At 50.1% G+C, this 20,198-nt stretch overlaps 1 protein-coding gene across 1 annotated transcript; it reads left to right on the forward strand.

Moving 5' to 3' along the window:
• The first annotated feature begins 785 nt into the window (after positions 1-785).
• On the forward strand, positions 786-19,958 carry LCK (LCK proto-oncogene, Src family tyrosine kinase). Its single transcript, XM_082614350.1, has 13 exons — positions 786-867; positions 11,733-11,842; positions 12,140-12,221; positions 12,411-12,501; positions 12,748-12,846; positions 12,998-13,101; positions 13,277-13,426; positions 13,692-13,844; positions 13,986-14,165; positions 16,356-16,432; positions 16,524-16,677; positions 16,759-16,890; positions 19,365-19,958. Exons 2-13 carry the CDS (start codon positions 11,738-11,740, stop codon positions 19,565-19,567), a joined length of 1,530 nt encoding a protein of 509 aa, XP_082470476.1. The 5' UTR covers positions 786-867; positions 11,733-11,737; the 3' UTR covers positions 19,568-19,958.
• The last annotated feature ends 240 nt before the right edge of the window (positions 19,959-20,198 follow it).

Consider the following 20,198-nt stretch of genomic DNA (forward strand, 5'->3'; position numbering starts at 1 on the left):
TGTCAGGCCCTGTGCCTCTGACAGGAGCTGTGGTCTCGCCTCTACCTGGTTAGAAGGGTTGCCCTACTCTCCAACTATAATTAGGGGGGGTTGTCCTGCCCTCTGCCCAGGACAGAGGCTGTCACTCTGCCCCCTTTAAAGACAAGAGGTTGTCCTGCCCGCTTTCTTAAACAGCCTGTTGTCCAGTGTTCTGTCCGTAAGAGGGGTGTTAGCCTACCCTCTGCGTATAATAAACTATTGTCCTGTGCCCTGAGATGGCATGGCTGCTGTTCCGCTGCTGTGTCTAGCAGCTGTGTGCGCCTGGTATCGATCTGACTGGAACACAGGTGTCTGCTCTCCCGTGATGTTACGGGGATGCTGTCCTCTCCTCTGACCCTGAAGTGATGTTAGTCTTGCCCTCCGACTGTAATGAGAGGGTCACCCAGCTCTCAGACTGTAACAGCAGTGCTACTTGTCCTCCACGGAAAGCTGAGTGGGCGCCTGTTTGCCTCCCGCTCAGTGGGGTTTCAAGGCTGCCCTTGAACCTCTTGTCCAGGTGCACCCTGGGAGGGCGGGGGGGAGTTCTATCAGATATCCTCCCTCACCTCCAAGTGCCACCTTCAGGGTGAGTAGGGCCTGGACTGGAGACGTATAGGACCCCTGAGGGCTGAGAGGCAGGGGGCTATGGCAGCAGGAAGCTTGGGGTGCTGGAGGCTTGTGGTTGGGCTGCTGGGGCCCTCAGGAGGTGGCAGGAAGTCAGGGTGGGACGTGGGCGCGGGGAGACACGCAGTGGCTACGACGGAGAGGGGAGCCGAAGCTGTGTCTGGGCAGCCAGGCTAGGCCAGGAAGACCATGTGAATGGGGCCAGAGGGCTCCTGGGCTGGGCAGGTAAGGAGCACTGGGAACAGGGGTCTAGGGGCTGCGGTGGGGGGCCTGATAGCAGAGGGCTGCAGCTGGGCCTGGGGCCAGGCTCCCCAGGTATGCAGCAGTCCTTCAGACTGGGGGACAGATAAACCTGGCTGGAGGTCAGGTGGAAGACAGGCAGAACAGCCGGATCGCCTCTTTCCTGCGTAGTTGTTACCTCTTGCCTCTGTCACACTGCCCGCCATCAGGCCCCACCTCACTGGAAGCATTTTTCTTGGGGTTCTGGCACATGGACTGTCAGGTACTAAAAAGGCCTTCAGAAATCCAGTCCCTCATCCCATGATGGATGAGCCTCCTGAGGCCCAGACTGGGGCAAAGCACTCCCTCCCTGCAGTCCGTCAGCAAGGCAGAGGCAGAGAGGGTGATGGCCCTGAGAGAGGGTGATGGCCTAGGGTGTGACACCCCCCCCATGGAGCAAGGTGATGGGCAGGCTTGAGTCAGGGGGTCCCAAGAATACTTCCGGTTGCTGGGGCAGACCCCAGTGACAAGACTCTCCTGAGAGAGAGAGAGGAGTCACCCAGAGCATCCAGATGGACACGTGAGAAGTGATTTTAGCCTCAGTGACCAACATTTTTTGAGAGAAGGAGGAGTGTTCCTTTGGGAACGGATGGGGATGTGAAGGGATATTTATCATCCGGCATGGGGCCTCCCGGGTGGAAGTATCTGACCGGAATCTGGGAAGTTGGGGGGTGAGAGAATGATGGGAGACGGGAAGAGGAAGGGCTATTCTTATCCCGGACAGGGGTGCAGTTGGCCTCAGGCAAGGACCGCGTGGACTTCCATCTGGAAAGTTGCCATTGTGTCCGCAGGAAGTCCTCCCCTCTTCCCTTTGCTCCCTCCCACTCTAGCCCCCCTCCCACTGCTGCTGTCTGTGTAGGGCCAGTGGGTCCTGCTGATTCCTGCTTCAAACCCCAGGAAGGTGGTGGCGGCCCAGGGAAGCAGAGTCAGCTCCCTGCCCACCCCCTCACTTTCTAGCTCTCAGCCTGCTGTTTATGGGGCAAATCCCCACCTGAGCCACACTTTGCAGGTTTCCCCTGCCTCCCTCTCCGCCTTTGGAGTTTTTCTTGAAACACAGTTTCCACTGAGTCAGCATGTCCCAGCCTTTCTTTTGTCCCCAGCTCCAAGGCCTGCAGCCTCTTGTGGGGCCTGAAAAACATGCTGGGTCTCCCTACCCTCATCCAGACTCTGGACCGGCATAAGCCGTCCCCTCTCCCACCCAACCTGTGCTGATAGATGACTCAGGGTCCCTCGCCCTCGGGGCTCAGGGACAGAGATTCTTCTCTAAGGGAAAAAGGGCCAAGTGATGGAGCAAGAGAATAGGCGGAGGGTTCAGAGGACGGGAGAAGTCTTCCCTTAGGTGATCCAGAAGGCTTCCTGGAAGAGTCAAGGCAGTTCTGAGAAGGATAAAGGCCCATTCTGCAGAGTACCTAGGACATGAAGCCAAGGTCACTGTCCCTGGGTTGTTTCTTGGGTCCCAGGAGGGCAGAGGCCTCAGGGCAAGACCCAACACAAGAGAGCCAGCGGGTTTGGTGTAGCGTGAGGGACATGCATTTCAGAGCCAGGTAGACCCAGGCACAGTTCCAGTTCTGCCATTTCCTTGAACAAATGGCTTCATTTCTCCAAGCTCCAGTTTACTTATTGGTGAAGAGGCAATAATAAATCCCTCTTTACAGAGTACCTGTGGGGAATCAAAGAGAAAATAATGGCGGTGATGTGCCCTGGGTAGTACCTGGCATGCAGTAGGTGCTTAACAGAGGTTAGGCACACCCTTCTCCTGCAAACTGTGCACCAAAGGGTGGGGGGGATGTCTGCACCAGAACTACTCCTCCTCAGCACCTTGGGCAGGCCAGTGAGCCACCCATTCCCTCACACTTGTGGTGTGGCTTTGCAAATGAGCTTGTTTCCTGTGTGTACTAGTGAGTGTGAGAACTCTAGACTGGGCCACAGGGTCTGTCTTAGAGGAGGGTCCCACACACAGCTTCACACAGACACACACATGAACCCTCCCTCCCTAGCCAAAACACCATTCATATCATCATTGGAAAATGTATGTGTGCATGTATGTTCAGAGGCAGAGGCAAGGACCGCAGATACATCACACGCTGGATCTTACAAATCCATCCACACACCCACAAGCTGATGGCTTCAAGGCCAAGCTCAACGTAGTGAAAGCGATGCTGAGGGGAGCTGAGTATGTGGGTGGGATGGGGGCAGGTGGGACAAAGATACCATCCAGGTATTGGTTTGAAAGCACCTGGAGCTGCATTTCCAATGCTTGCTCTAAAGAACGCTAGTCCCATGAGGCACCTGGAAAGAAAACGGTCTGGGGCCAAATCAGCATGGTCTAAGCTACAAAATGTCCCACATTAACTTCACCATCAGCATTAGCTTGTTGAAGCTCTGAAAGTCTCCCCAGAGAAGGTGGCTGTTTGATTTTGTCTAACCCAGTGTTTTTCAGACTTCTGTGGTCACAGAACCTTTTTTCCTGTATCCCCTATTCCATGCCTACACCTCTTGAGACAAGGAGAGGAGTGGAAGGGCAAGCTGTACAGTTGATTCTCCTCAAATGCTTGTGTCTCTTAGCAGAGTTTTTGCGTTCGTGGGGGATTTGTTGTTTTTTGTTTTTCAACTACAAAATTAGCACATGGCTGTTTTTAAAATTTTAAACAGTACAGAGACATACAAAGACATATAAGAAATACAGCTCCCTCCAGTCTCACTCCTGGGCTATGCTCATTGTGGACAATTTGGTGCACGTCCTTCCAGAGTTTCCTATGTGTGTCCACTGGAAAGCATACTGGTTAAGAGCCTAATCTCTGGAGGCAGGTAGACCGAGGTTCAGCTCGCCTCTCCACCACTTATTTGTTTGTTATGAGGCCTCAGACAAATAGCTTTACCCCATTTGGGCCTCAATTTTTGCATCTGTAAAATGGGGATAATAATAGCACTTACTTCATAGGATTATTATGAGAATTACATGAAGTCATGCAAATGAAGGCTTAGCACAGAGCCTGGCTTAAAAGAATCCCCTATATCTCCATATTTAAATGCAAATAGACTTAAACTCTACATTCTGTTCTGTAACTTGCTTGCCGTGTTATATCTGGGACGTCTTTCCATGTCAACACATGGAGATCTACCTCATCTTTTCAGCGGTTTTAGCTAAATGTCGTTAACTTGGTTAATGGGTAATGGTGGTGATTTTGAGATGCTACTTCCTGGCAAATACTGTTGTTTTGTGTTGTCAGTTTGTCAGGGTCACAGAGGTTACCGATCAGTGAGCTGAAGACAGGCCTTACTGCCTTCTGTGAAAATAGAGTGACCCGCCAGAGGGGCACCCACCTCTAACACAGCAGGCAGGGCCAAGTGGATGGGAGCCTCTCTGACTGCTCGCCTCTGTGTCCCCAGCTCTAGATCAGAGCCTGGCACATAAGACATACCCATTAAATTTTTGTCAATAGGCTGGCCAAGTAGGAAGAAAGTTATGTCTCCTCTAACTTACCAACAGAGGCCTAAGCCCAGAGTTCTGTCTCACAGTGTGACATTTCCCCAGATATGGCCTGTGCATCATTGATGCGGGTGAGTGATTTTAGGGGGGTACCGAATGAATATTTACAAATGTGAATTTAGGTATTCTAGTACGTGTTTATTTTAAAATATACAGATTACTATTTATGGCTGGTGATACTGGTTTTCCTTTTTTTTTTTTTTTAATTGAAGTATAGTTGATTTACAATGTTGTGTTCTGGTTTTCCATTTATGGTAGTGAAGTTTCCATTTGAGGTAAATATATTAAAGATGAAAAAGTGGTTTGTGGAAGTGCCAAAAGTCAGAAAGGAAAATGAATGTATTTAAGGCTGGGGTAATGAAATACCCATGCAGGCCTCAAATAACTATTTTCATTTACTTAGTCCTTACTATGTACCAAGCACCATGTTAAGTACTTTATTATATGAGATCATCTACATATCACGTATTATGTTCACAACAGCCCTAGACGCAGGTCCCTTTTTTATTCCCATTTTGAAGCTAAAGGAACTGAGGGAGGTTCAGAGAGGTGTAGTAACCTGCCCAAAGGCCCTCTGTCAGTGAGTGACTGGGAGGCCTTGGGAATGAACTTGGCTCACTATGATATGGATATGATGAGCTGAGCCTCCCTGACCTGCAGACTTCTAGAAACTTAAATAAAGTGGTGTGGATCGCCAAACTGTAAGTAAGGCTTCGTCCTGTTTACCCCCTTGATGCAAAATACAGACAGAGGTACATGAGGAAGGGGGCTCAATAAAAGAAATTACTAGGTACCTACAAGTTACTAGTTGGAGGGCCTCTACCAAAAATACCAGCTTTAGAATAATTGCTCTATAGCCCTTGTTTATGGCAATAACTAACTAGCAGAATCAGTTCTATGTTTAAACCACTCCCAGTTTTTGAGAATAAATCCATCTTGTTTGCATAAGAGAAGGCTTATCTTTTTTTATTCTCTTTTTTGTGAACTCTGTGAATTCACAGAGTTTATTCCAAAGTGGTATTATATCAAAGAGGAACACATGAAAAAGGAGGGAATTCAGGAGACATCCTTGTTTTACCCACTAGAAATTATTTACCATGCCTGTCAACCCTGATTCTCGAGTACCATGGTGAGGGTTCTGTGCAGGCATCCACAGCTAAGGCTATTCATTGAACATATGCAACTTTGCCAATAACCAAATCTTGGCCAAAGAAAAAGGCCAAGAAAATGTTTTAAATTATTCCTGACGGATTTTGCCACAGGATGGCCCAGAGTGCAACAGTGGTCTGCAGTAGAAGAGCCTGCCTGCCCTTGACATAAAGCGTTAGCCCAAGAAACCCAGGCAAGAAGCTGGCACACATTTTGGGCAGAATGTTCAATAAATGAATCGGTTTACAGTTTAGGGGAGGAAAAGTGTTACATTTTTTTTTAAGGGGACAAAACACGTTCTAGGCCCAGCCAGGCGAGACAATGTCTATGGAGTTGATAAAAGTGAACAAGTTGGCAAGAATCAGAGCTCATTGTGATATGATTCCTAAACAACCCTGGGACCAGAAACTCTAGTCCAGGAGCTTCACGCAGCCTGGGATTTTTGATCAATTCTACACAGAGTAAGAAGGGCCACTCTGTGTGTTGGGCTCTGTGCAAAGAGACAAGAGGCATGGTACCTGAAATCTAGCCCTCACTCCACTCTCCAAGTTTGAAACCCCAGGGAGGGGTGGCCCTTTATAACTGGCACAAAGTGCTCTGTGAACCATGGACAGATCTTGAGTTTGACCGAGAACATTTCAGACGCTAGTCAGAGGAGGTCTAGAATCTACAAAATTCCTCCTGTTGACCTTGAATTCCTGAGTTGGGAGAAGAGAATGTCCTGTTTCATTCACCACAGAATCTGCCTTTGTTACTGGTTCTGAGAGTCCTGGGGATTCTCTGGATCTGTTTCCTTTTTCTTTCTTCCTTCCTTCCTTCCCTCCCACCTTTCTTTCTTTCTCTCTTTCTTTTCTTTCTTTCTTTCTTTCTTTCTTTCCTTCTTTCTTTCTTCCTTCCTTTCTTTCTATGAGAAATTTACATTAAGCTTTAATTTTTTAAAATTTATTTATTTTCTTTATCTTTTTGGCTGCGTCGGGTCTTAGTTGCAGCATGTGGGATCTTTTGTTGCGGCGTGCGGGCTTCTCCAGTTGTGGTGCGTGAGCTTCTCTCTAGTTGTGGTGTGTGGGTTTTCTCTCTCCAGTTGTGGCATGCAGGTTCCAGAGCGCATGGGCTCTGTAGTTTGCAGCACGCGGGCTCTCTACTTGAGGTGCACGAGCATAGTAGTTGCGCCCACGGGCTTAGTTGCCCTGCGGAATGTGGGATCTTAGTTCCCAGACCAGGGATCCAACCCACATCCCCTGCATTGGAAGGCGGATTCTTTACCACTGGACCACCAGGGAAGCCCATAAGCTTTAATTTTGATTTTCTTTTTGCTGATCTCATTTTTTTTATTAGTTTCTGCTTTATAACAAAGTGAATCAGTCATACATATACATCTGTTCCCACATCCCTTCGATCTCATTTATTAACCTGGTTGAATCAGACTAGGATGGGACCCACATTTTGTACAAATAAATACATGCATATATGACCTCACAATTACATAGGGACACGCACAAACTATACATGCCCCTATTTTTTTGCACATCCATCTGCACACAGGGGTTCCTACATACCCACGGGTATGTACACATAAGCATGATGCTCAATGATTCACATGCCTCAATATGTGCTGACTTGTATTCACCAAGCAGGTAAATGTCCACTCAGAAACATGCATTCCAGATAGAGGGAGAATTGCCTTAGAGAGAAAGGCCTTTGTTAACGGCACAATGATCACATCTTGATGGAGAGTGGACCCCACTCTGTCAGACCTCCCTCCCTGCTCCATTGTCTGCATGACCCCTCAGGATTCCCTGCCCGCTTTAGTCTCCAGGGAGGGAAGAATAGAGCAGAGTACCTTGAAAAAGGAGGTGGGGGCTGATTGGAGTCCTGCCTCTGCCAAGAGCCCTCACGTGCTATTGGGAAAATCACTTACCTTCTCTGATTTGCCACCTTCTCCATCTTTAAAATGAGGCTGGTGACTTACATGAGTGCTTCTCAACTCTTCCCTCCAAGGACTCCTTTGCCCTTCCCCTGTTGTACTTTTCCCCTCTTCCCCCATGGATCTCATGATTTTGAGGGTTTTGCTGACTGAATGACCTCTTAGGTACTAATTTTCTTGTTTTCTAGTTCAAATTTTCATCAGAGACTTAAGTATGCATTAAAGAAACGATAATGCAATTTGTCATACTGAGAAACAAATCATAGTACCATTTCCCTTCAGATTTTTGAAATATTGAAATAACCTTCAACATTATCCTTGGGCCTCATAGGAGCATGTAGCTCTCAGTGGCTGAGAGCCACTCACCAAAATAACCTCTGGCATTGCCAGGTCTTGGGGTCTTCTGATTGCTGCCAGGCCCTATACTCCAAAACTCACACTTTTGTATAGGGCAGGGCCTGCTACCTGCAGCTGGAGGGCTCCAGGTGCACTAAGTAAGCCAGAGAGGAAACACTAGGGGTCAGATACCTGGCAGAGTTACTGAGTACCTTTTGGCTTAATTTAACACAGCTTAACTTTTTCTCTCTCCTGGCCCCAGTCTTTTTATTTATTTATTTATTTGACGTATAGTTGATTTACAATATTTTGTTAGTTTCAGGTGTAGAGCAAAGTAACTCAGTTATGCATATATACATTTTTTTCTGATTCTTTTCCATTATAGGTTATTATAAGATACTGAACATAGTTCCCTGTGCTATACAGTAAATCCTTATTGTTTATCTATTTTATATATAGTGGTGTGTATCTGTTAATCCCATACTCTTAATTTATTCCCCCCCCTTCCCCTTTGGTAGCCATAAGTTTGTTTTCTATGTCTGTGAGTCTGTTTCTGTTTTGTAAATAAGTTCATTTGTATTATTTTTTAGATTCCACATATAAGTGATATCATATAATATTTGTCCTTCTGTGTCTGGCTTACTTCACTCAGTATGATAATCTTAGGTCTATCCATGTTTCTGCAAATGGCAATATTTCTTTCTTTTATATCTGGCCCCAGTCCTTTATGGCAGGCCGAGATTTATCCAGGATATACATCCTGCCTGCATGCTCTTCTGGACCCTGGCCCAAGGCCTTGTGGCTCCTTTTCCCTCCCCATGTGACCCCAGCCTGGACAGGTACAGTTTCCAGCCCTATGAGCTTCAGCCTTCAGAAGGTTCCTTCTACCCTGTCTACCAGCCTCCCCTCACTGCTGCACCCCAGTTCATCCCATTTTCTCAACCTCAAACTCTTCTCATCTTTCTCTTACCCTTTTTCAAAGCCTCTGAGAATGTCAAGCCTGGAAGGGACCTTACTGATCTAAGTTGACACCTCATCTGATGTTGGTGTTCTCTGTGTAATATAACCAACCTGTGGTTTTCCAAGGCCTATTTGAATATCACAAACAATGGGTTGCTCAGGACCTTACTAGACAGCTCGGCTCATCTTAGGCTGGTTCCAGGTTGTTATCAGTTCTTTTCTGGAGGCTTTTGCTGCTGATCAGTTCTTAGCCATAATACAATTAGCAATCAAAAAAAAAAATAAAAAAGCCATTTGCAGCCACAGAGCCGAGCAACATTTCTCAAATGTCTCCCCAGGACTCCTAAAGTAGGGGGAAGAGTATATGCGTGTACACTTTTCCTTGAAAGTCTCTTGATTTGGCTTAAAATTCCATGTACATTTTGTATTTTCCTCTATTTGTAATAGATCTATGTCTGTTTAACTACGTGAATAAGGTTTAACTATGTGTTTAACACTCATGCTTTGGGAGGTACACACCCGTGACTTCCGGTACCCATGAAAGGTTATAAGTATCTCAGTTTAAAAAACATAAGCTTATCAACTATACTCCAATATAAAATAAAAATTAAATTAAAAAAAAAAGAGGGCTTCCCTGGTGGCGCAGTGGTTGAGAGTCCGCCTGCCGATGCAGGGGGCACGGGGTTCGTGCCCCGGTCTGGGAAGATCTCACATGCCGCGGAGCGGCTGGGCCTGTGAGCCATGGCCGCTGAGCCTGCGCGTCCGGAGCCTGTGCTCCGCAACGGGAGAGGCCACAACAGTGAGAGGCCCGCGTACCGCAAAAAAAAAAAAAGAAAAAGAAACATGAGCTTAAAGCCAAGAGGATTATTTACCAGTCCCATTCTCCCACCATCCAAAACAGGGGTTGGTAGGGCAGAACGGGCACTGGTATAAGTCTTTCTCAGCTCTAAATCAAGCCAACATTCATCTAAGCTTATGAGAAAGGGATGACGATCCCCAGTTGACAGAAAAGGCAAAGTGAGGCTGGGGAAGAATGATTTCAGCAAAGAGACACAGTAAGTTATCAGAACGAGAATTTGAACATAACTCCAGGGCCTATCCTTGAATCTTTTTTTCTTTCTTTAATTAAGATATAATTGACATAGGTCCTTAAGTCTTTTTTTTTTAAATTAATTTATTTATTTTTGGCTGCGTTGGGTCCTCGTTGCTGCGTGCGGGCTTTCTTTAGTTGTGGCGAGCGGGGGCTACCCTTCGTTGTGGTGCACAGGCTTCTCATGGTGGTGGCTTCTCTTGTTGCGGAGCACAGGCTCTAGGCACGCGGGCTTCAGTAGTTGTGGCACACGGGGCTTAGTTGCTCCGCGGCATGTGGGATCTTCATGGACCAGGGCTCAAACCCGTGTCCCCTGCATTGGCAGGTGGATTCTTAACCACTGAGCCACCAGGCAAGCCCCGGACCTTAAGTCTTTCTAACCAAAAAAACCACCACTGGTCCCCACTTCTACTTGATCCCAGCATGTATTAGCAGCTCTAGTTTTATTCTGCCCCAAACAGTTGTGTGAGTTTAAGCAGGCCTTTCTGGTCCTCTGTTTGCTCATCTAAAATCAGAGGTTAGACTTGGTTTCTAAGACCTCTGTAGATGGGAGAATCTGTGCATCAACCCTCCACATACCAGTCAACACTTATTAACAAGAATAGTTCCGGGTGCTGGGACATTCAGGCAAATAAAACACAGCTTCTGCTCTTGATAAATCCCCCATCTCATCAAGGGGGTAGAAGGGGCAGGGGGACTGACACATAAATTAGAGTAATCATGGCACTCAGTGCCTAAGTTGATGATTGTGGTCTAAGTGGAATGCTGTAGGAGCAAAGAGCATTGGGCATTGGGAAGGCTTCACAGAGAAGGTGATATCTGAGTTGAGGCTTGAAGGTTGAGTTAGAGTTCAACTGATGGGCAAAAGCATTCCAAGGCAGACGAACCACATAAACAAAGGCACGTTGTAAGAAAAGAGCGCGAGGTTTTTGGGAAGACTAGCTCAGAACACAGGCTGTGTGAATGTGTGTGTGTGTGTGTGTGTGTGTGTGTGTGTGTAGCAGAATAGACTGAGGAGGTGGATTTGATTCTGATATTAAATGTTCTTGAATGCACAGTAAATTCAGTTAAACTTTACCTGAGGACTGCTGTTTCCAAGCAGTCCTGAGGAGCAGCCCTGGGGGAGGAGGTGCTGCAGGATTCCCAGGAGCTTCAGAGTGAGGTCCCGCCACACTCTGCTTCAGGCCGAACAGCTCCACTTTTACCTGCTTTATCTATGAGGTTCGGCTTGATTTCATCTGACAAAAAGTTTCCACTGCTAAAGCAAGCAAACAAGTAAAAGGTATGGCCTAGAGGGCTGCTGAAGTGTTTTCTGCTGGGGAGAAGCAGAAAGAAGCCTCTGAAGGAGACTTTGTGGGCGGGGGAGTTGGGGGAGCAGAGACCTGATGGCTGACATTCAGGAGAAAGGGTCTCACATTCAGCTTCCCTGTCTGGAAAGGAGCATTGTAATTAGGAGGTGGGGCGCACACACCCCTCTGGTAGGGGAGGATCAAAACTTAGGTCTTCCCTAGGGCTTGGGGAAGTGTATGTGATCTCTAGTAGGTAGTCCCCCGACTTGGGGGATGGGCAGAGAGAGCGGGAGGGGGGAGAGGCAGGAAGTGGGCAACTAGACTAACAAAGGTGCCTGTGGCGGTTTGCCCAGCCCAGGTGGGAGGGCGGGGCCTAGGCCTCAGCAGGAGGGCATGTGTGACTTTACTGGGAGCTAGGACCCCATTTCAGCTTTTCTGTGGCTGATGAATGGGGGCTGGGGGGCTGACAATCTCGGGTCCTTCTGGAAGTTCCCAGGGCTAGGCCTTAGCATGTCTGATGTTGCAGGGGTAGATCTTGGGGGAGCCCTTTCAGCCCCCTCTCCATTCCCCCAGGGACCATGGGCTGTAGCTGCAGCTCAAACCCTGAAGATGACTGGATGGAAAGCATCGATGTGTGTGAGAACTGCCATTACCCCATAGTCCCACCGGATGGCAAGGCCATGGTAAGAGGCAAGACAGGGGGCTTGGTGCGGGAGTCGGGTGGGTGTACGACCCGGAAGAGAGAAACAGACCACCACTATAGGTCCTCGAGATAACAGTGAGCCCTCTCCCCTGCAACAGAAAGGAAAAGAACCCCGGAGAGGGAAAGGGGTTCTCACAAGGTCACGGAGCAAGTGTTTGGCAAATTCAGTGATAAGACCCAGCCAAGCTGAAACGAAGGAGAGCAGGGCAGTGGGGAGGCAGACCAGGGTCTGACCCAGCCTCCAGCTCTCTGACTCCACTCATCCCCCACCCCACAGCTGTCCTTCTGGAATGGCTCTGAAGTGCGGGATCCACTGGTCACCTACGAGGGCTCCAACCCCCCAGCTTCTCCACTGCAAGGTGACTTCAGCCAGCAAGGCCTGGAAGAGAAGTCCTGTGGACCCTTGGCTGTCAGCCTCCATCTCCTCACCTACTCACCACCTGTCCTTCCTCCTTCCCCCTCAGTCTTGTCGGCTACTATGTAACTCCTGAAGTCGCTCTCCCAGCCTATTCCAGGCAGGTTCTCCCTGACTCCCCCTGTCTTTACAGACAACCTGGTTATCGCCCTGCACAGCTATGAGCCTTCCCATGATGGAGACCTGGGCTTCGAGAAGGGTGAACAGCTACGTATCCTGGAGCAGTGAGTGTCCCCTTCACCCCATCCATCCTTGCCCTGCGGTAGAGTGTGAGGGAGCGGGGATCTCCGGTACCGCAGCCCCGCTGCGGCCCCTGATCTGGCTTGCAGTGGGTGCCCTTAAGACAGAATGGGAGGCTCCGGAGTGCTGAGCTGAAGGGTGGGGTGGCATGGCCTAACTGGGGGCTCTGAGGGGGGTTTCCGGCCAAGTCCAAGGCTGAGCAGACCGTGCTAACCGCCGCTGTCGCGCAGGAACGGCGAGTGGTGGAAGGCGCAGTCCGTGACCACGGGCCAGGAAGGTTACATCCCCTTCAACTTTGTGGCCAGAGCGAACAGCCTGGAGCCCGAACCGTGAGTGGGGACTCGTCGTGGGGGATGGCTGGGCGTAGATCCAGGGACCTCGGAGCAAAGGAGAAATGCTAGGGGTGGTGTGAATGCTGGAGGGTGATGGAGGAAGAACGGACCAACAGACGAAAGAAGCCCTCGCTTCTGCCTTGCTCAGCTGGTTCTTCAAGACCCTGACCCGCAAGGACGCGGAGAGGCAGCTCCTGGCGCCCGGGAACACGCACGGCTCCTTCCTGATCCGAGAGAGTGAAAGCACCACGGGTGAGCGGCTGGGCTGGCCGGGGGGGCGGGGGGCGGGGCCGCGGGCTGGGGCAGCGAGCAGAGGTCGGGGCGCGAGGGTGGTGTGGGATGGGGGGGTGGCGCGTCGGCGGAGGTGCGATTCGCTGGAGGCCACCGCCCCCCCCTTTTGCGTTCTTTCATCCTTTCTTTTTTTCAGGATCGTTTTCACTGTCCGTCCGGGACTTCGACCAGACCCAGGGAGAAGTGGTGAAACATTACAAGATCCGTAACCTGGACAAAGGCGGCTTCTACATCTCCCCCCGCATCACTTTTCCTGGCTTGCATGAGCTGGTCCGCCATTACATGAGTGAGCACGGCAGGGTTAGGGTTAGCACCTGTGGCCTATCAGCCTGCCTCCCCCAGTTCCTCTCGGGGTACCCTCCATCCATCTCTCAGTATGCTCCTTCATTCCCCCCGCAGTGGGTGAGGTGCGGTACCTTGGAGCCCCAGGGATCAGGTGACAGCTCCACACACCTCCCCTGCCAGTCCATTTCCCCAGGTGGGGACTGGGTGGGCCCCAACCCCCAGTCCCGCCTTATTGACAGCCTTACCCTCCTCCCTTGTCCTCACAGATTCTTCGGACGGGCTGTGCACGAGGTTGAGCCGCCCCTGCCAGACCCAGAAGCCCCAGAAGCCGTGGTGGGAGGATGAGTGGGAGGTCCCCAGGGAGACGCTGAAGCTGGTGGAGCGGCTGGGGGCTGGCCAGTTCGGAGAGGTGTGGATGGGTGAGTGAGGCCCTCCAGGACTGCGGGGAGGGGAGGGGTCTAAGGTCGTGAGAGTCCCACGACAGTGCCCTGTTTCGGGGCAGCTGCCTGGCTCTGGGGGCATGGGCTCCGAGTGATTCCCCCCACCCCTCCCTGCCCCAGGGTACTACAACGGGCACACGAAGGTGGCAGTGAAGAGCCTGAAGCAGGGCAGCATGTCCCCCGATGCCTTCCTGGCCGAGGCCAACCTCATGAAGCAGCTGCAACACCAGCGGCTGGTGCGGCTCTACGCGGTGGTCACCCAGGAGCCCATCTATATCATCACGGAATACATGGAGAATGGTGGGCGCCGCCGCCGTGCGCGGCCGCTGGGGGGCACTGCCATCTCCTCTGCCCCTGCTGGAGGGCGGAGGAGATAGGCCTGGCTCAGCAATGAGGTTTTTTAGAGGAATTTTCCTGAGCCCCCGAAGACTCACTTCCAGGGGCGACTATAGGGCGTGTGGAGAAGAGGGTGTGTTGTTGTTCGAGCCCCGTCTGGGAGCCCAGCTTGAGGTGGCAGGCTCTGGAAGAGCATTCACCACCACCCCCCGACCTTCTTCTCTGACCTGCAGTCAGTCCTGTTTGCCTTCTTCAAACCCCACCTTGATCTAAGGATGCTTGATCTCAGGAGATGAGCAGGTCCCTAGCCCCATCTCTTTCCCTTCTGCCCCTGAGCCTTGGGAGTGCTCCAAAGCCCTCTTTTTCAGTTCTGGGTGAGCCCCTCCCCGTCCCTTGGTCCACTGTCGGACAGATTGAGAGCCCCAGGAAGGTAAATAGGAATTTCTAGGCCCAGCTTTGGGCCAAGTCCCTGTGCCACCTCTGACGCTCAGTTCCCCCAAGAATAACAGCAGAAATCTAAGCAGGCTTATCCAGAAATAAGAGTAGTCATTAAGGGCTCTAGAGTCTGACTGCCTGGGTTAGAATCCTGGCTTCAGGACTGTGTGGCCTTGGGCTTGGTCACTTCACTTCCATCTGCCATGGTTTCCTCATCTGTAAAATGGGGATAATAATGCAATAGCAACTTTCTTACAGGGTCTTTTTTTTTTTAATTTATTTTTGGCTGTGTTGGGTCGTTGTTGCTGCTCGCAGGCTTTCTCTAGTTGCGGCGAGCGAGGACTACTCTTCGTTGTGGCGCGTGGGCTTCTCATTGCAGTGGCTTCTCTTGTTGCGGAGCACGGGCTCTAGGCGCGGGAGCTTCAGTAGCTGTGGCACACGGGCTTATTTGCTCTGCGGCATGTGGGATCTTCCCAGACCAGGGCTCGAACCCGTGTCCCCTGCATTGGCAGGTGGATTCTTAACCACAGGGAAGTCCTCTTATAGGGTTTTTGTGAGGATGAAAGTTAATGCATATAGAGCAGTTAGAACAGGGCCTGCCATATAGTAACAGCTTAGTAAGTTTGTTGTTATCTGGCTCTGATTCTTTGGGAGTATAAGATCTGTCCCTCTTTCAGGAAGGGAAAAAAGCTGTTAATTGGCTAATGGATTCTGGAAATGGCAAATAGCGGACCACCTTCAATTGGTAGTTGCTTGGAGTTCTGTGTTGAGAAGGATTCTGAGGTTCATTGGAAGTGAGTACTGGGATTGATTAGCAACATCTGCCATGGATACAATGAAGGAATGGCAGTCTATGTCCACATATTTGCTGCCTCTGGGTGAGGTCTTTGCCTTCAGTGACTAATTCAGCACTCATAGTGGAGACACTCAAGTTGTTGTCATCTTCACATAGGGTTTTAGTCTCTTGAGAAGGACCAGCGGTCACTAGCTCTGTTCCAGCCACTCCCATCCCTGGTCTTCTCCTAGTTATCCTCTGCTACCCTCTGAGGTCTCTCAGTCCTCCAGGACACCTCTTTCCATATTCTATTTACTACATTCAGCATACATTTATTGCTGCTTACTGTGGGCTGGGAACATTGATTGATTGCTGCTATCAGTTATGCACACTAGGAAAACCAGAGTTTGTGCCATAGGAAAGTTCCAGTATACCATGGGGAAGGTAGATGATGATGTAATTTATTATGCTTGGTAGGATCGAGAGAGGCTTTCTAGAGGAATAGTCTAGCTGGGCCATGAACAAAAAGAGTTTTTAGCATGAGACATGGGACAAAGAGACTTTGGGGTGAGAACCCAGGGGTCTATGTGGAAAATCTCGCCATTGTCTAGGGTGGGTGGAGTAAAAGAGGCAGGAGTGGAGGGAAGAGAAGAAACTACAGATGTGGACCATGCAGGGCTTTGGATGATTGGCTGAAGAGTTTGGGCTCCACCCCACTGGTGACAAGAAGCTTGCAGACCCCTCCAAGTAGCCCCCTAGTCCCCGGGAAAAGGGCATCACACATCCCGGGTATCCTCACTCTGAATACACACACCTCCTTTTTCAGCTTTTACTCTTCCTTTCCACACATCAGGCACTGCTTCTAGACTCCCAGTTAGGGGAGAAGGGTCTGGGGGCTTTCCCCTTGGGCAACTTGGGTCAGCAACTCTTGCTTCTGCCCACAGGGAGCCTGGTGGATTTTCTCAAGACCTCCGCAGGCATCAAGCTGACCATCAACAAACTCTTGGACATGGCAGCCCAAGTAAGGAGACTGGTGAGGGGCTGGGCATGGGCACAGGGCCGTGGGATAAGGATGTCAGGCCCAGGACTGCTGACCTGTACCTGACCTGCAGATTGCAGAGGGCATGGCATTCATTGAAGAGCGGAATTATATCCACCGTGACTTGAGGGCTGCCAACATCCTGGTGTCTGAAACCCTGAGCTGCAAGATCGCAGACTTTGGCCTAGCACGCCTCATTGAGGACAATGAGTACACAGCCAGGGAGGGTAGGTATGGGATATGAGGGACGTCTGGGACCTGCAGGGTCTGGCCAAGCAGACCCAGGTGACCTCACTTCCTCTCTCCAGGGGCCAAGTTTCCCATTAAGTGGACAGCACCAGAAGCCATTAACTATGGGACATTCACCATCAAGTCGGATGTGTGGTCTTTCGGGATCCTGCTGACGGAGATTGTCACTCATGGCCGCATCCCTTACCCAGGTCAGGGTCAAGGGCAGGAGCTGAAATGGTGATGGGGAAGGGCAGCAAATTCATGTCTTTCTACTTACTTCTTTCCAGGCTAAGAATCTGAAACTCTCTAGCTGCTTCTCCTCCATCATCTCAGGGGTGGCACTCCTACATCCCCAATTAGGTGCACATCTCCCAGGCCTGGCTTCCATCTCTGTCTCTGGATCTCTCTTCCCTCAACAATCCCAGCTCTTTTCTTTAGTTCTAACACTGGCAGCCTAATATGTAGAAGAGGATCTGGCCTGCGAGGCAAGAGGCCTGCTTCTTATTACTAGGTCTGCCACTGATGCTTTCTGCTTGGCTTTGATCAGATCATTCCTTTTTTCTCTAGTTGTAAAACGTGAGGTTAGAACAGTACCTGACCCATACGAAGCACTCAGGAGTGTTAGGTTTTATTATTAATCACTATGGGCAAGTTATTAATCACTATGGGCAAGTGACTTGGGCAGGTGACTTTACCTCTCTGAGTCTCAGTTTCATGATATGAGAAACAAGATTATTTGTGAAAGAGCTTGACTCATAGTAGGTGTTCACTAAACACTGACTTCCCGTCCCTCTGTAGCCTTCCATGTAGAGTGAGAGAGACGTGTAAACAGCTAATTCCCACCCTCTCCCATTCCTCCCTCTCTCTCCTGGACAGTGCTTTACCCCTGAATTCAGCCAAGACAGGAATGAAATTTTTTTTGGAAGGAGCTTACTCGGAAACCCTGGGGAAAGGAAATAGAATACAAAGACAGGGTAAGGAGGTCATGGAGCACAGTGGCAGGACTTGCAGAAGCTTCCCACATCCCCATCAGTGTACACAGAACTTTGCTCCTGGGAAGGTAAAGACACCTTAGAATCAGGTGAGGGTATGCAGGCCTTCCCTGCCCTGGACTTGCCCCATCACAGAGTCCAGTGGCAGCGCTAGGACTAGAAACACACTCGTTGTCCTGCCAAGAGCTCACACTGCTCCCTTAGAGAATTTTTCTTTTAGAAGAATAAAGGCAGTGAAAGCATGATGATAAATGGCAACTGACACACAGCTTCAGGGTCAGGGAAACTATTGGAAGTAATGGGGACCTGGGTGAACTTGCATCTGCTCTAGCAGATGGCTGCTATTAAGACATGGGGGCCCAAAAAACAGATCTTTGTTTTTTCAAGAGAAGCCAAAACTTGGAGTTTTAGGAAGATTTTCCATTTCCAAATATTGGTGATGATTCAGATTATTTAAAAATGCCAAAAGGGGGGACATCCCTGGTGGTCCAGCAGTTAAGATTCCATGCTCCCAATGCAGGGGGCATGGGTTCGATCCCTGGTCGGGGAACTAAGATCCCGCATGCCAAAAAAAAAAAAAAATAATAATAATAATAATATATACACACACACAATAACAACAACAAAAAAACACTATAAGGGGCCAAGCCAAAGTAGGTCTGTGGGCTGTGGGCTGTATTTAGGCTGAGTGTAGCCAATAGGTTTGTATCCTTGTTCCCTGGCCTATGTCCTTCAGTGTCCTGATTTTGAAATCTGAGTGACACATAGCTAGAGGCCCCCCAGGGGAAAGGCCTGGGGAAGAGAGGTCTCTATTGACTAGGGTCCAGTCTGAAGCTTTGTAGGAGTAAAACTTCTGTTTTGCTAGTACCCTCTAGGGGTTAGGCTCTGGGGACTGCCTGTCACAGTCTCTTCTCAGGAGAATGAAGGAGAAACCAGAGGCCATACAGGTAATTTAGAAACAGGGAGCTATATTTCTGCTGTGACCATGCAGTTCTCCAGAGCAGCTCCTCTTGGGGTCTACATGCAAAGAGCCTACTATGGGGGCCAGGATCAGCACCAAGGGAGGGAAGTGGCCCAAAGATGATTTCATCTGGATCATGGAGGGGCCCAGTGAATCTTCTCTGCCCCATGCAGGGTCTGCCTTGCTGGGGTCCAGGGTCCATCTGGATTCCTGGCAGTATCTCATGTGCCAGTTCTAAAAGCTGGAGAAGCCTCCCCATTGTCCTGGCTGTGGGCTCCCATCCTGCCCTGGGCCCTGACCACTCCATCCTTCCCTACCAAATAATCATCATTACAGGTACTCTTTTTGCTGAATCTCCTCTTCCAGGCAGCATCGTCAATGCTATATCTACACTTTCTCTTTCAATCCTGATAACACCTCAATGAGGTAGGAGCTACTGTTATCCCATTTTCCAGATGAGGAAACTGAGGCTCAGAGAGGTGCCGTGGCTCACCCAAAGTCTCACAGCCACATGTGTGCATTACTGAGTGTTTAAGCCACAGCAGACACTACAAGTGGCACAACTGACATTTAGCAGGTACCGCGAGTATAGCTTTACCATTGATGAAGACCAAGATCCCTTTGGACTGGTGCTCACACCATACCAGTTGTCAAATATCTTGACCATCACCCCTGCCTGTGGGCTTCCAAAGCCTGGAGCCTTGATGTCAGTTCTCCCATCAACCTCTAGGGATGACCAATCCTGAGGTGATTCAGAACCTGGAGCAAGGCTACCGCATGGTACGACCTGACAACTGTCCAGATGAGTTGTACCAACTTATGTTGCTGTGCTGGAAGGAGCTCCCGGAGGACCGGCCCACCTTTGACTACCTGCGCAGCGTGCTGGAGGACTTCTTCACAGCCACAGAGGGCCAGTACCAGCCGCAGCCCTGAGGAGCCTAGCTGGCTGGGGCTTGGAGCCCTCCCCATACCTAGCCAACCCGGCTCGGGGAGATGCAGTTCCTGTGTTACACCCACGTGGCCTATGCACATATGGACTCTGCATGTGAATCCCGCCCACGTGCGACACATACACTTCTCGTGTCCTGTACACGGGTTCTGTAGTTGGGTGGGCTCTGCACATGTGTCTTGTACATGTGTGGCCTGTGCATATATGTCTTGGACACTCATCCAAGTTGTCCCTTTCTGGGCCCATCCACTTCTGAGACCACCAAAGAGAGGAGAGAGGCCTGTGATTGACACCAGCTTCTCCCCACCCCCTTTTCCTTTCCCCTGGTCATCAAGAAGCTCCTTGAGGGCGGGGGCCTTATCTAATACCTCTGTGTGCTCCTCTTTGGTGCCTGGCACCCATAAGGAGTTCAATAAATGTCTGTTGGTGAAGACTGCACATCTTTCTGCTCCCCACTCCAATCTCCTTTTCCTTGGGAGTGGGGAGTGAGCGTTCAGAAGATGGAAACTGGGGCACCCTGAATTGGGGTGAAAGATGGGATGAAGGGATGTCTGAACTTTTTCCAGCCCTGCTGATGTTGGGGGCCAAGAGGAGGTCCCTATACTTTGCTGGATG

Source organism: Mesoplodon mirus, assembly GCF_964341445.2.
Source record: "Mesoplodon mirus genome assembly, chromosome: 3".
Taxonomy (NCBI): domain Eukaryota; kingdom Metazoa; phylum Chordata; class Mammalia; order Artiodactyla; family Ziphiidae; genus Mesoplodon; species Mesoplodon mirus.

What these genes read in the sequence shown, in the direction of transcription:
- LCK (XM_082614350.1), top strand. Translation starts at nt 11,738, where the DNA reads ATGGGCTGTAGCTGCAGCTCAAACCCTGAAGATGACTGGATGGAAAGC. An exon ending in CACGGAATACATGGAGAATG is followed by an intron (nt 14,166 to 16,355) that starts GTGGGCGCCGCC and finishes TTCTGCCCACAG; the next exon opens with GGAGCCTGGTGGATTTTCTC. An exon ending in TGAGTACACAGCCAGGGAGG is followed by an intron (nt 16,678 to 16,758) that starts GTAGGTATGGGA and finishes TCCTCTCTCCAG; the next exon opens with GGGCCAAGTTTCCCATTAAG.